Source organism: Anoplophora glabripennis, unplaced genomic scaffold (assembly GCF_000390285.2).
Source record: "Anoplophora glabripennis isolate ALB-LARVAE unplaced genomic scaffold, Agla_2.0 scaffold704, whole genome shotgun sequence".
Lineage (NCBI taxonomy): Eukaryota > Metazoa > Arthropoda > Insecta > Coleoptera > Cerambycidae > Anoplophora > Anoplophora glabripennis.
The window spans coordinates 137,296-153,256 of NW_019416861.1; the positions used below are offsets into that span (position 1 = coordinate 137,296).

At 32.6% G+C, this 15,961-nt stretch overlaps 2 protein-coding genes across 4 annotated transcripts in view; both read left to right on the forward strand.

Annotated features, from left to right (window-relative positions):
- The first annotated feature begins 2,434 nt into the window (after positions 1 to 2,434).
- Positions 2,435 to 3,059, forward strand: LOC111691987 (THAP domain-containing protein 4-like). The gene is made up of 4 exons (XM_023455572.1): positions 2,435 to 2,595; positions 2,653 to 2,800; positions 2,870 to 2,956; positions 3,037 to 3,059. Exons 1-4 carry the CDS (start codon positions 2,437 to 2,439, stop codon positions 3,057 to 3,059), a joined length of 417 nt encoding a protein of 138 aa, XP_023311340.1. The 5' UTR covers positions 2,435 to 2,436.
- A 4,471-nt stretch (positions 3,060 to 7,530) lies between these two features.
- The window catches only part of LOC108914098 (peroxidase), a 40,262-nt gene continuing 31,831 nt past the window's right edge, over positions 7,531 to 15,961 (forward strand). Inside the window, exons 1-2 of one of the 3 annotated variants that reach the window (XM_018719808.1) lie at positions 7,531 to 7,651; positions 8,792 to 8,906. In XM_018719808.1, coding sequence (XP_018575324.1) covers positions 8,807 to 8,906 — 100 coding nt within the window. In that variant the 5' untranslated portion in view covers positions 7,531 to 7,651; positions 8,792 to 8,806. Of the gene's footprint in view, positions 7,652 to 7,964; positions 8,131 to 8,275; positions 8,303 to 8,791; positions 8,907 to 15,961 lie in introns of those variants that run through there. The other 2 variants (XM_018719809.1, XM_018719807.1) reach the window with 2 other exon arrangements.

The following is a 15,961-nucleotide window of genomic DNA, read 5'->3' on the forward strand; positions in this document are numbered from 1 at the left end:
AGAGAAAGACAGCTATAATGAAGGCGTCTAATAGTCACCGCCCATTTCGCCTTTCCACAAATAAGATCCACTTCTTATTTGTCCACAGGAGTGTGACATATGCTGTTTTCTTTTACTCATGATTTCGGAATCATAACGCGTTACGATCCGAAATCTAGCAATCTGATTGGTTTTCATCGGATTGTAACACGTTATGATTCCGAAATCATGAGTAAAAGAAAAGGGCTATAATATACCCTCCTATACCTACCTCTCTCTCTCTCTAAACCTCCGCTACACTCTCGGCCACTGAAACGCTGCCTCCAGTAGTATATGCTCGAAGACTTAAACACTAGCCGATTTTTTGGTGTTTAATACTCGGGCTTACCCAGCCAATAATCTTAATAATTTATATGTCGCAACGAAAAGTCTTATTTATTTTGTCACTGAACGATCACAGCTAACATGGAGACTACAACTAACTTAGCGCTACTTGTTAGCACATAGTGCTTTCGATTAACGCTAAGTAAATGTTGCTTATGACGCGCGCCATTATTCCATGGCTAGAAATTGGCCTCAATGATTTGGGATAGAGGGGGATTATCCCTCTTTATCCTGTCTCATCTCGTGTAGGCCTGGACAGCCTTCGTAGGTAGGCCCCATCCGTCGTCTACCCCGACCTCCTTTTGTCCTGGCTGGGCCTCGCCGGCTAGGGCCCTTTCTTCTGGCGCTCTTCTTGGCTTATGACGTTGAACGCATCCAATATTTTGCAATTTAAATTAATGACAAGAGTAACAAAACAAACAAACAATGCTACATCTACATACATGCAAATTTCGCTATTGAACTTTATTTGTAGAAAACGATGAAAAACTGGCTTACACTTTTCGTTATTTTCAGGTATGTACAGCACACGATTTTTCCTCGAATTTTCATCGATGTGATTTTGAAAATATTGCCAATGACCAAAAAGCATTATATTCATGAGACTATAGAGTGTAGACAAGTAGTGACGACTTCATGTTACAAAAAAGTGAACCATTTCTTGGGTCACGTAAAGGCAGCGCTGATGTAAGTAAGTGGAGTATAAAATAGAGCCGCGAGAAATTTAAAATGACTTAATGACGTTATTTTTTACTAATTTCTTATAAATATTAAATAAATCCTTCCGCTTATCTACAGCGTCTGACGTTGTAAGCGCAACTTCGTTAGTAGTCTCTCCCAGAGCCAGTATATGTATAGAGTACCGCATTCTTTTGCCGCGTCAAATGCCGCCGTCGGCGCCATGTTTACTCCTAGTGGTCAGTAAGTCAGTATATCTACAGTCGTGGCACCCTAGATAAATGATACTATAGATAGGAAACTTGAACAAATTTCGTGGTCATTAACAGCGCTAACTGTCGACACTTTCTCCAACTTCTATTGTTTTCCTTCTCTAGGAATTATCGGTAATACAGTGAGTTAAATTACCTGTAGCCGGTAAAAGATGCAAGCGCCATCTAGTTGTACGCTCTACAACTATATACCTACCTACTCAATATTTGTTTTAGGTATTCTGCCGCCGCTAAATTTAAAATTACATAACAAATCTCACCCTACACAGATCACTCAGAAATTGATTTTGTAAAATAATTTTCACGTAGATAATTTTTTTTGTCACCATGAGAAAATAAGTACATTTGATAAAAAGCATTAAAATCACTCAAGCATTAAAGACACTTTTAAATGCTCTAATAGTCTTCCTACTTAAAATAAGAAATAATTTTGATACTGTAACTTTTTAAAATGTTTGTTGAAAAAATTTCAAATTTCAGTACATATTTTGAAAAAAAAAGAGTGAAAATGATTATAGAGTTTCAGTGCTTTCTATATTGTATTAGCTTTCACGGTGAATAAAAAAATATTACAAGTAAATAATTTTACTAAACCAATCTTTGATTAATTCTTGTAATAGAGATTTATTATGCAACTTTAAATTTTTCGTTGTGTTGATATCCATAAAAAAAACTACCTACCTCTGATCACATTTTTTATTAAAAAAAAAAAAAAAACAAAACATTTTATTATTAATAAAAAAATGTGATTATATGATGATCAGACATTATTATGTTATATAAATAAATGTGAATGAAATATCTAATAAAACACACTAAAAACACAAATAAAACACACACCAACACTCGCCAAACCTAACCAACAATAAACAATAAACATGAACAAGAATGACATGAAATGATTCATAATTGCAATTGTCAAAATTTATTCTACAAAATCTTTGTTGCGACATCTATAGACTCTTTCCCCAACTTGTATATCCATCTCAAGTCACGTGGTTCCCAGTGTCCCCATATTTTCAAGTATAAGTTCTCGGGCCCTGCGTGGCACGTTAAAGTTCAAAGGACCAGAGCAACGGACCGGGCAAGTTCTGATAAAAGAATTGTGTCAATTTTTAGAGAAATGCCGTGTTGTTGTTCGGTTAATTGCTCTGAGAGATCAGAGAAAGGTACTAGATTGTTTTTATTGCCTCAAGGGCCGAAAAATGAATCAAGGAGAAAACAGTGGATAAATAATATTAACCGAAAAGATCGTCTTCCCGATCGTGCTTATGTTTGTGAGGTAAGAATATTTATTAGTGTATACTTTCGTAATTACATAGTTTAATGTGTATTATAGAAGCATTTTACAAGTGATCAGTTCGAAAATAATCGTGCTGATGGAAAGAGGCCATTACGTTGGAATGCAGTCCCTACCATATTTTCACATAAAACGGTTCCGAAACAGAGAAAACCACCTATGATCCGATGCGATAGAAAACGAAAAAGTATGTACCTATTAAAATTATTCTACTGAAACTGAAGGCTTTTAAAACTAAATTTGAATTTGTTAATAGGTTCAGAATGTGAAATACGAGAGGCAACTGTGGTGGAAAATTTCAATGAATTAGATGAGACTCCCCAAGAAGAAGAAACAAATCGACGTATATTGGAATTAAAAAGGAAAATAAATTTAGCTCAAAAAAGAATGAGGAGAATGAACGAGGAAGTTAATACGTTGAAGAAACAAGTGCATGTAGTTTTTAACAACGACCAAATCGATTTTTTAAAAAGAGGAAAGATGACTGGACGTCAGTGGCAGACTGATACAATTAAGAAGAGTTTGAAACTATATTTAACATGTGGTACCACAGGATATGAAGAATTAAGAAAACAAAAATATCCATTGCCATGTATTCGAACACTGCAAAAGCGAATAGAAGTGTTTAAGTTTCAGTCTGGTATATTACACGATTTGTTTCCTTTACTAAAAACAAAAGTTGAGTGTATGAAACCTCAAGAAAAGCAAGCTGTTTTGCTAATGGATGAAATGGCTTTGAAACCTGGTCTTGATTATGACAACTCTACCGGTGAGATATTGGGTATGTATTTCATGGTATTAAGTAAATCGATACTATTAACATTTAAAAATTACAGGTAAGCCTACAATTCCGACTTCAGGCGGAAAAGTTTCAGGTGATAAACTCGCGACGCATGCATTAGTTTTCATGCTTGCAGGTTTAACAACGAGGTGGAAACAAACAATTGCCTTCGAGTATACAGAAAACTCCTATGACGCAAATGAAGTCAGTAAAACAGTTACGGAAATAATAAAAAAGTGTTGCGAAATTGGGATTGATGTCTGTGCAGTAGTGTCTGACATGGGCCCTCAAAATCAAGCATTATGGCGTATACATGGTATTACTTGCTCAAGATTTTCAAAAATAAAAAATTCATGTCCTCATCCCTGTTTTCGCGATAAACTTGAAAAATTGTATTTTATGCCAGATGCACCTCACGTATTTAAAAATATGAGACTTGCTTTGACTGATGGTCATACATTTTACTTATCCGATGAAGTTATGAAGCGTTTTAAATTACCATCTAATATTGTAAATCTGGAGCCTGTTAAGTTACTCATATCTGAAGATGCCAAAGTCGATTTGAAGGTAGCACCTCGACTTAAAGAAAATATTATACAGCCAGGTCATTTCGACAAAATGAACGTAAGTTACGCATTAGCTTTAGTAAATCGTGATGTTGCGGCAGGAATTAAATTTTACATTGAGCAAAATAAAATTGATAAGAATTGTTTCACAACTGCATGGTTTTTTGAAATGATGCATAAATGGTTCTGTGTGATGAATTGCCGTTCCACTAAATTGGCAATAAGCCGCGATAAGGAGGAAGAATATTTGAACATAATTTCTTTTCTCAAAGATGTCTTACTTGTAATCGAGTCTATGAAAGTGGGCAAAAATGGGCATTGGAAACCTTTTCAAACCGGAATATTGTTGGCAACACAAACCGTCCTGGACATACAGAATACTTACATTAATGAATGTAATATAAAATATCTGATGTTAGGTCGATTTACTCAAGATGCATTAGAAAATTTATTTTCTAATGTTAGATGTAGAAATCCAGTGCCGAATGCCAAAGAATTTAAAACTGCATTGCGTTTGATATCTTTGTCACAATTTTTTTCTCCTCCAAAACATGGAAGTTACGGGGTAAGCGACTCAGAACAACTGCTTGAATTTTTAAAATCCAGTAGACACACTACAGAGGAAAATAAAGATGATGACATTGAATGCGAAGAAGAATTAGTACTTGGTTTAATCGACTTTAGCACAAATCATACAGTACTTACTCATTCAGAAAGGCAATCACTTTATTACCTGTTGGGGTCATTCGTACTAAAAATAAAAAATGATTATAAAAATTGTGATAATTGCTTATCTTCGGTCATAACACGTAATGATGATGAATCAATAAAAGACATTAGCAAGTTGGTTGATCTCAAATGTTATAAAGAAAATGCACTGCTATACCCAACAAAGTATATTTTTGACATTATGGTAACTGCTGAAATATTATTTCGCAAAGAATGCGATAAATTATTAACTGGAAGCTTAACAATAAAGCGATTAACAAACGAATTCATAAATGTTGCTGTAAACAGTCTTCCTACATGCCATAATATTTTTGCAAATATTCTTGCAATTTTTTTTAGAACGCGGTTGTATTTTTTTTTAAGAAAACGTTCTGATGATCTTATTAAAAAGACACAACAATCTGTAAAATGTGGAAGCAGGAGTATTGGAATGAGAATTGCTACAAAGAAAGTTTAATGTAGATATTTTTTTTAGTTTATTATAGCTTGATATACAGGGTGTTTCAGGATTATATGCAAAAATTTTAAATACGAATTGGGAATCGCAAAATAAGAAAAAAGTTCCTATGGACGTATGTTCGGAAACGATTCGTTAAGAAGTTACGGCCGTTTAAAAATGGCGGTCAAAATCGAGTTTGAAATTATTTTCTCATATTTGAAAACATAAAATCCTGAATTTATATCTACTGAGACCTACTACCTGATTGTAATAAAGAATTATAATAAATTGAACTTATTTCATGTTACGTCTTACATTCTTATTATTTAGACGAGGCACCCAATTAGATTAGTCGTTGAAATACAATCAAAAATTTTATTTTATTTTTTACTCAAAAACTATTTATATCATGATAAAGATGAAAGAGATGGAAAAGTTTATAAATTAATCTGTCTCTCCAAAAGATGTATTGCAACAATTGAAGGCCTAACGAGTGAGAATGTTTTCATGAAAAATATTCAGGGTGTTGTTGATTTCACCCGTTCCAAATAAGATTATTTTAACGAAAAAATACTGGTTAGATGGGCCTCGATCAGTATAATATCTGTACCAAAATTCAGGATTTTATCTATTTTCAAATTTGAGAAAAAAATTTAAACTCGATTTTGACCGCCATTTTTAAACGGCGGTAACTCCATGACGAATCGTTTCCGGACATACGTTCATAGGAACTTTTTTCTTATTTTCCGATTCCCAATTCGTATTTAAAATTTTTGCACATAATCCTGAAACACCGTGTATAATATAATTATTGATATGTATATATAATAGTCTAATATAGTGATAATATATTTATTATAGTTGTAGTTATAATATAGTTAATATTATAGTTTATTATAGCTAAATTATAGCTATTAAATTTGTCAGTTTGTTGTTCTTAACAAAGAACTTATATGTATACACTATTTACATAAATATAAATTATATATCTAGACTAGTTTTTAATAAATCTTAGTATTTATAAACACATTTTTGTTTTACTTCATAATTCCTAAAAAGTAAGTTTGGAAACGGATTAGAAGTGAGACGCGCTTATTAGGAGCGCACTGGAGTAAACATGGCGGCCGCCGGTCAGAATGCGGTACTCTGTTCATATACTGGCTCTGGTATCTCCAGTGCATCAGCGCTACAACGGCGACTCCTTCAACTTTAATTTAGATCATAAAACCGTATCCGAATTTGTATGCGCGACCCAAAAGAGACATTCAGGATAAGAAATCTGTTTAGTAATTATTGATGACGTACCCAATTTTATAAGTTAGACCATCCGCGTCCAGGAGGCAGTGGGGTCAACTCCTTTAGAACTAAGAAAACGCGACCCAAAACTTTTTTGAGAAAAATCTTCAGATCAAAACAGATTTTCGGTGTATGTTTAAGTTATAGACAGAAAATGAATATTTTCTGTGAACTTTTTTGGGAAATGTTGAGAATTTGTCTAATAAATTATTTTATGTAGAATCCAGTGGCGTACTTAATTTTTTAAGAACGGTTCTCGACTTGCAGGTCAAAATTATTATTTTTTTTAAGTAGAAACCATAATAAAGAGCTTTCTCCAGAAATATATAGTTTGTAATACTTTGGTGTCAGAAAGTAAAACATTATGTTTAGAAATGTTTTTATTTCCAATCAGCGCCCAGTCCATTCTTCTTTTTAATCGAGAACAGAAAGTAAACTAGTACCTCTACCTAACTTTTTATTTTTTAGGAAAAGTATAACAAATTATAGATTTTTAGAAAGCACCTAAAACATCTTTTTCAGTTATGCCATGGCTAACTTTTCTATAGAAAAAATAAAACTGCATATACCTACTTCTTAAACAGATGTATAAGATAAACTGTCCAAATTTCATTAAAAGTTTAACTGTAGCCGCTATAGGAGTCACCCATAATATAAAAATTGATTTTCTGGCTATGACTCTAAAACTGCAAGTTTATATCTTTAAAAATAACCGGTATACTCCATCATGACATCAAAAATTGTGTATTTTAATAATGTTATGTTCTCTATTTCCATAAAATTAAAGGTATGATTAAAGGGTACAGGCGTGCCATTTTACATTTTTGATAGATTTTTATTTGAAATATTTTGAGCAGATAGATGGACATTAAAGAGCATCAAAAGTGTCGTGCGCCTTTCAGTTTAAATGAAAGTGTATATTTTACAACTATGCCTCCATTTAACTGAACTTGTATCTTATGCCATTTCCAAGGTACTAAGGGTATTTCGAAATCAGGGCAAGCTGAAATGTGGACATGGGCTGTGATAAGAGTATTATAGTACCGATTGGTCATGTGACTGACATGATTCCTTTTATTTAAAGCCAGCGCGTATCAACACTTGATTCAGTACGTTCGTTTCGTTATGTTGTCGCAACGTAACTACGCTTTCATAAAGTTTATCAGTTAAAACAGTTATGAAGAATATTTATGTTTAGCTATATTTGATTTTATTTTTTTTATATATGTAAGTATCAGTTTATGTTTATTAAGACTCTTGAACCAATAACAATATTCAATTACAAATTTGAGAATAGTTAATAATTATAAATAGATTTTGTAGGCTTATTTTATTATTTTCTTCTAATTAAGATTACTTTTTTATTAAATTAGTTCGTAAATTTAATTGTATTTATTAAGTATTGTTGAAATATCAAAATTATTAAATCAACAAATCTAATATGTAAAATATATTTACCTGTTCTAAAGAAAGAATTGTTTTTATTGCTTGTTTACTACAGAGAGGAAAGTAGCATATTCAAATTATTTGAATATTTCAGTATCACGCAGCTGTTCCGTGACAACCCATATAAGCGTACTTGGTTACTCACAATAAAGTTGTAAATAAATTTCAAATTCACGTTTTCAAATATTGTTACCAAAGAAGATATAGAGAAAACTAAATTAACTGAAAACCGAGATTCCACAGGTTTGAAATAAATACAGGTACATATTTTAATTTGTTTTATAAATATACATAAGTATATGTACCTACCTTGAAAGCTATGACACATAAACAAGGTACTCACATGTTAATATTTACACACTTTAAAGGTATTGGTCGAAAACGATAAAAATAAAGAAATTTATGGGTATTTAGGTGAATATGGACAAAATGGTAATTATAGTTGTTTTTATATATAACTCAATTTAATGAAATAGTTTTTAGAAATGTAGTTTCAAAATTGTTACATAAAATAACAATTTCTCTTCATTGTTTATGACATTTAAATAATTCTAATTTTGTACACATTTTGAAAAATAAGTATGTTTCCCCCTCCTCACTTCGTTCGTGCGCTCCACTCCGCTCTCCTGGGCAATAGACAACTTACCGGACTTATTGCACAATATATTATTGTGCTACTCAGGCCTAATCATAAACAAGGCTAATGCCTAACTGCGGTATTTCTGATTCCTCGTCTCTGTGAAGAATTACTGAGATTACCAGTTCAGTGGGAAGTTTATAAAACAATTTTTTGTAGAGTATGAGAATATATAATGATTAAAAACATGTTTAAATATATTCTATATTGAAAAATATTTGTTGTTGCTAAACTATTACTTACATTGAGCAACATTTATATAATTTGATTTTTTTCTGTTTCAGAGGGTCAAGTTCAAAATGTGTCTGGCTGTGCACTTTCTTGGCATGTCGGTGTGGGTATTGTCACATGCAGATACCTTTGCCACTGCCAATACTTCGTCCATGTCGTCAATAACAGGTACAAGCCGCACTTATACCTACCATGTAAAGTCCAAAATTCCCTTGTGTTTATATTTTGATATTTACTTTGTAATTCAAATTTTTGCCTTATGAACTTCGTAGGCAATGAACGGAATATAATTTATAATTTCTTATTGTACGGTCCAGTAGAACTGAAAAATATTATTGTGTGATGACAACAGCAGATGGGTTCGTTATAAACGGCAAAAATGTTTCACTAATCATCTACAAGTAGTACCTATACTACTGAAAGAAAAAAATAATAAATAATAAAATGAATGAATTATTGCAAACCTTTAACTGAATCAAAATATAAACACTATAATATTGTACTTAACCAATTTGTGAGGACTGTCAACAAAAAAAAAAACTAACTGGTAACGTTTTATGAAGTACCTTATAAAATTGTCAATGTGGTGTGAAAAATTACAACCATTCTCTTTTAGGACATGTAAAACGTCTACCACATAGATAGATAAAAACAGACTTGCCTCCGAGATCATTCTCGAGTGCATAATATTTAAAAAGGATAACCGTTTGCTCTTTAAATAGAGAGGTTATAACTTAAATTGTCCTATATTGTGACAAAACCTATTACATTGGAGGTAAGAGAAACTGGCGTCGCTTTTATTTTTTTATATGAAAATATTTTCACATAAATTTTTGTATTTCACTGATTGGTGGTTGGGATAAAATATGTTTGCAAAACTATAGTTTTTGTTTTCTGCTTCTTTGAAATTCATGCTGCAATGATCAAAGTAAACTCATTCCGTTTTTAAACGTGCTAACTTTAACAGTTGAAAGAGGACTTGATTTGAAACAAAAAAGTTCAGTCGCTTTCCAACCAGTGTTGATTTTATTTTTTTACCATTTTTCGTGATATCTAAAGAACAGCAAGTAATAACGAGTTTAAATTGGGTATGTCTTATTGGCGATCAATGTCCTTTAAAAATGACCTACAAATGATCAAGTTGAGCTTTTCTTAAGTTGAGCTTCTTAAGTTGAGCTCAGTTATAAGAAAAAATGTGCCTAAGCCTCACAATCAGTTCCAAGAAGCTCAGTTACAGAAGTTACAAAAAGCTCAGTTACAAGAAAAAATGTTGCAGTTACAAGAAAAAATTTTAATAGAAGTGAACAGAAAAACAGTGGAATATAAAATTTCAGTAGAAGTGAACACATTAAGTTTTCTTAAGTTGTGCTTAATTACAAGAATACATTATTATAAACATGGCAAATACCGTGTTGAAAAATGTCTTACAAAGTCAAAAATAGAAATTCTCTTTAAAAAGGGCACTGACTATCCCTCTACCTATGCCACTGGTATAGTGAGTCGTTTGTAGATCATTTTTAAAGGACCTGCAAACTAAATATGTCCAATTTTGTCTCGTTCATACTTGCTGATTTTTAAATATTTCGAAAAAATAGAAGAAAATAAAATTCGGTTACGAGACTATGTTCACATGAACATTTTATTCAAAATCAAGTATTCTTTCAACTGCTCAAATTAGTACTTTTAATAAAGGAACACCCTGTATTTGTTGAAAAATTATTAATCTATGTACAGAACACTACGTGAACAACTAAAATAGATTTTTTTCTTATATCTGTTTTTATTTTCACACCTTTATTGATACCAAAAAAGGTAAATATTCACATTGTAGGAAAATAAGGTGCTATCAAATTTTTGAGATAGAAGGAAAATTTATTGTCTGTAATTATTTATTTGCGGTAATTGTTGTTATTATTTAATTGGGTATTTCTGTCACATTGAATCCCTTATGCTAAAAGAATCATTGACTTTATAAATTTAGATTTGTCTAACTACAAATATCACACCGAGGAGTTCTTTTCGATTATATTAGGCGCTACAACACTGTTAACTTTTCGAAAACCATTGATTTCGCTCTCAAACTTCATATTGACAAAGTCAATGTGCTAATACAACTTTATTAATTTTAATCGTTAAGTGTATACATTCATACGTCACTGATCTAATATTTGTTAAATGGGTCAGAGTTCAGATTCGTCACCGGATATTTCTAGTGAATCAGCAACACATTCTCGTGAAAGACAACGATACTATTGTAAACGGAAATCTGAAAAATATCTGATACATGTCTAGTAGATATTATGACAAAACATCCATTACGCTTCGAAGAAATCTGGAAGTACTGAAGAAGTTTCCAGACGTCAGCAATCATCAGAAATAACGCGAAACTGTGGATATGAAAATTTTGAGAACGTATTCGACACAATTCAGTTTCACAAACTCGGTTTTCAATCTATGGAGTCACGAGTTGAGAAATTGGAATGTTTATTGGTAATTTTAGTGAGACAGGGAAATCAACCCGACGGCAAACTATACGAAGTGATTGGATACCCGAGTTTGACCCTGGAATGAAAGTTATCCTTCAATGAAAGAGCATATAAAGTTAATTAGCTCAATGAAATAAATGGATGAGATGATAATTTTATTGCCTGAAGTTATTCTAATTATACATATTGATTAAAAATAGATGTAACTAAATCATACTAATAAATAATCAATATCCTGGGAATTTTGTTGATGACGTTTTTAAGAGTATTGAAAGAAAAACAAGTTGTGTAAGACAAGGAAAACAAATTACTAACATATAAAGGTTGTCCCAAAATTCACGCACAGGTTTTTAATTAAAAATTGTGAATTTTCTGTTGATTCATAAAGTATGCACTATAGGGTTATGTATGGAGTAGCATATCGGGTAAATGGCCTCCACGGCTTTGCTAGTACATACGCTCTCTTTTGTCGAAATTTTCCATGACCGTTTTGCATAAATGCGGCTGAATTTCATTCATACAGCGCCCAATTTCCTCCCTAAAGGCGTGGGTGGTCGTGGGCTTCTTGGCGTAAACCTTAGACTTCAGAAAAACCCAAAGAAAAGAGTCCAACAGCGTTAAATCGCATTATCTCGGCGAATTCGGATCACCGAAACGGGAAATTACACTACCAGGAAATTACTCATGCAGTAATTGAAATGCTTCTGGAGCTGTATTGCATGTGGCATCGTCTAGTTGAAACCACATGCTGTCTACATCCATATCTTGCAATTTAGGCACAAAAAACTGGATTATCATGTTGGGATAGCGAGCGCCATTAACTGTTATTGCCTGGCGAGCCGTATTTTCTAAGAAGAATGGTCTGATGATGTCTTGAGTCCAAAATCCGCACCAAACAGTGATACGTTGTGGACACATTTGTTTCTCAACATAACTCGCGGATTTTCTGAGCCCTAAACGCTACAATTTTGTCGATTAACGAAGCCGTAAAGATGAAAATCATCCTAATAGAGATAATTTTGAAAAATCAGTATCCATTTGTTTCATAATCGATTCAACGAACTCTCTTCGCTCTACGTGGTCAGTAGTGTTCAATTTTAGAGAGCTTTTCGAAATGTCCAATTCCTGGACTCTAACAATAAGCAATATTCTCACGAACTTCTTCGATGTTTTGTGTTGAACGAGTTGTTGGAGGATGGCCATAGTGTTTAAAATACTAACTAATACTTAACTGACTTTGTCCGACGAGTCCAGATAATGACTCAAAATTTAAAAAATTGTTATATAACTTACCTTCTGATTATAATAAACATTATATTAGAGAAGCTCCTCGACCTGTAAACATCGGAATGGATAAACATAGAGTATATAAAAAATGGAAATTTGAAAAATTTAAAATTTGCACACAGTAACATGGTCAATGGAGTTCGGAAAAATTTTTGGAAAATGGAGATAATACTGTACGGAAAAGTAAATATAAAACACAATTATAGCCCTGTTGACTATAATTTATATAGGAAATACGACACGACTAATTATAGTAAGTGCAATTTGCGTCACACATTACCAAGTTGTATTTAAATTGTATTTGCTTCAGTGTTGCCTTAGGATATAATGTGTTTAATAAATATTAATCAAATTTCAAAACTTCATAAATTTTCTACAAAAATTGTTATACAGTACGCGCCTAAAGTATGGAATAAATTCAGTAAAAACGAAGCAATTTTTTTTTGGGAAAAATCCTCGAACAGGTCGATTTTTAATTTAAAAAATGCATTTTTTAGCATAAAAGGCGATTTTCAACCGTCATTTGTTTTCAAGTAATGACGTCATCGAAATTTTTTTTAAATAGCAAACCTCTATTTTTTTTCTTGATTCTGAAAGATCGTTAATTATCAATCCGACAGTATTAAAATGTTGCCATCTTAGATAGGAAAGTTTTCGAATAAATTTTATTCATTAAAAAAATAACAATTCCTATGTCAAGCAAATACAATTCATTAAATTTTCTACCTAAATTAAGTGTTCGAATTGCCACCCACCGACTTCTTGATAATCCGCAAGTCTGTGTAGAAATTCTTCTTGCACATTATGAATTATTTCTGGGGTAACTGTGTATTTCATCTATAATACAATTTTGGAGTTCTTCTAAATTATGTGGTCTATTAACGTACACTTTGGACTTTAAGTAGCCCCATAAGAAATAGTCCAGGGGTGTAAGATCTGGGGATCTCGCGGGCCATTCCATCGGTCCTCGTCTGCCGACCCACCTCCTAGGAAAACAATTGTCAGAAAATCTCGAACAGGGCGCGCATAGTGCGGAGGTGCACCGTATTGCTGAAACCATATGATGTCATCAGGAATATCAGAGTCATTTTCGTTAGGAAAAATTACTGCAAGCGCTGGAACAAGGTCATTTTGTAAAAACTCTAAATATCTTTCTCCTGTAAAGGTTCCTTCAAAAAAGAAAGGCCCTACTATTCTGTTGTCAACTATTCCAGCCCACACATTTAATTTCTGTGGGTGTTGGGTATGTGTCTCTGCCATCCAATGAGGATTTTCCCGACTCCAATACCTGCAAGTTTGACGGTTCACTGTACCATTGAGACAAAGCGTGGTCTCGTCTGAAAAAAGTATTTGCCGGTGTAAATCTCTATTTACTTGACATAAATCCATCATAGTTTCACAAAAGTGTAAGCGGCTGTCGGGATCGTCTTCATTGAGTTCCTGCACAAGTTGAATTTTATAGGGATGTTATTTTTTCTGCCTCAGGATACATAGCACTGTGGTCTGACTAATTTAATTGTTTAATGCAACCAATCGTGAAGTATTATGAGGATTATCTACCATATTTATCAAAATGTTCTGTTTGTGATCTTCACTAACGCTTGGACGTCCAGGTTTTGGAATATCTACAACATTGCCAGTTTCTCTAAATTTAGATTCTATCTTACTGACTGTTAATTGGCTGATACGGCGATCTGGATGTTTTTCATTAAATAAATCGCAAACTTCCTGCTGCGTTCTAGTCTTATCCCCGCATCCGATAAGAATTAAAATTTCAATTCTTTCTATGACAGTTAAATGTGCCATAATACTTTAAATTCAACAATATTTTTATATCGCTTACAATAATTAGAAAGTCGGTATGACAGTGACACTTTGTAAAGATTTACACCTACGTGATCCATAAAAAACTTCAGGCATTTCGAAAAACTAAATTTGATAACGTTTTTACTTTATTTTAATTGATTTAGGTTTTCTAACACTCAATCGTCATTTACTCGAAAACTTTCCTATGTAAGATGGCACCATTTTAATACTGTCGGATCGACAATGAAACGATCTTTCAGAATCAAGAAAAAAAGAGGGAGTTGCTATTTAAAAAAATGTCAGTGACGTCATTACTCGAAAACAAATGACGGTTGAAAATCGCCTTTTATGCTAAAATATGTATTTTTTAAATTAAAAATCGACCTGTTCGAGGTTTTTTCCCAAAAAAAATTGTTTCGCTTTTACTGAATTTATTCCATACTTTAGGCGCGTACTGTATATTGCAGTTTTTGCATCCACATTATTGTGGAAATTATTAAAAAAAAAAAATCTGTAAATATTTACATATTTTCTAGAAATTATCTTCGAATACTGAAAAAGTATATACCACAATTATTACACATATAAATTTTATTTAAGCCGCGATTAGTTACATTAATCACAGCCAGTTTCACAATCATTAGTAAACCACTGGTAAACATTTAACCAAAGGTTATCATAAAGTACTTATTTGTTTCACAATACGTGGTTTAAAGTCTTGATTATTTCATTGTCAAGATAACCATTGGTCAACCAACATTCGAAAATATATGAATTTTGAGGTGATTGCATATTGTAGTGACGAAGATGGTTCAAGGCCAAAACTACTTTTACAAATAGTCGAAATTTCTTTGAAGAATACGACTCAAACAATTTTTTCTATAGGTTTCGGCTTAGTCCACGGATACTTGAAGGTGTATTAGCAGAAATAGGATATATTACTTCTCATCCTACAGAAACTACAGAAAGCTCTACGTTTACAGATTGTTAAATGTGTGTAGATATATATTTTACTTATGTAATCATGATTGTCTCAGTGCCAACTAGCAACTACTTTTGGCTTTGGATTTTTATGCAGTTGGCTTAATCCTCAATTTTTTTGGCGTAAGTTCAGTGCTAGAAGACTAAAAACTGCAAGACTAGTGGCACACCTTACTGCATTTGGTGAAGAATTAAATAAATTAGCAAAATTATAGCTAATGTTGGGTTGAAACCAGGCGGAACGAAAGCGACTAAGTCTGTCATGAATATTAGATGTCTTAATTAGCTTATTATAAAGATATACATGTATTTCAAAATATAACACCTTACAAACAAGACAGGCCAGTTGAATTTGAAAACGTTCATTCAGAACAAATCATCCAGAATCTTTGAAAGCCTGGTTCAAGTGAACAATTGTTCAGACCGACTTGAAATTCTGGATTAGCAAGAATCTTATATTTATGAGGACCAAACATTAACATTTGCGTATTTTTTTCATTGAGCACAAGGCTATATGCCACAGAAAACTCCCTAATAATAATCCTAAGATTTCTAAGGCCAACATTGATGCTATGAATAGCAACATCAAGGTCATTATTGTATAAAAAATTATATCATCCGTATATCGATGCAAGACCCAAAACTTAAGAAATCGTGATAAAT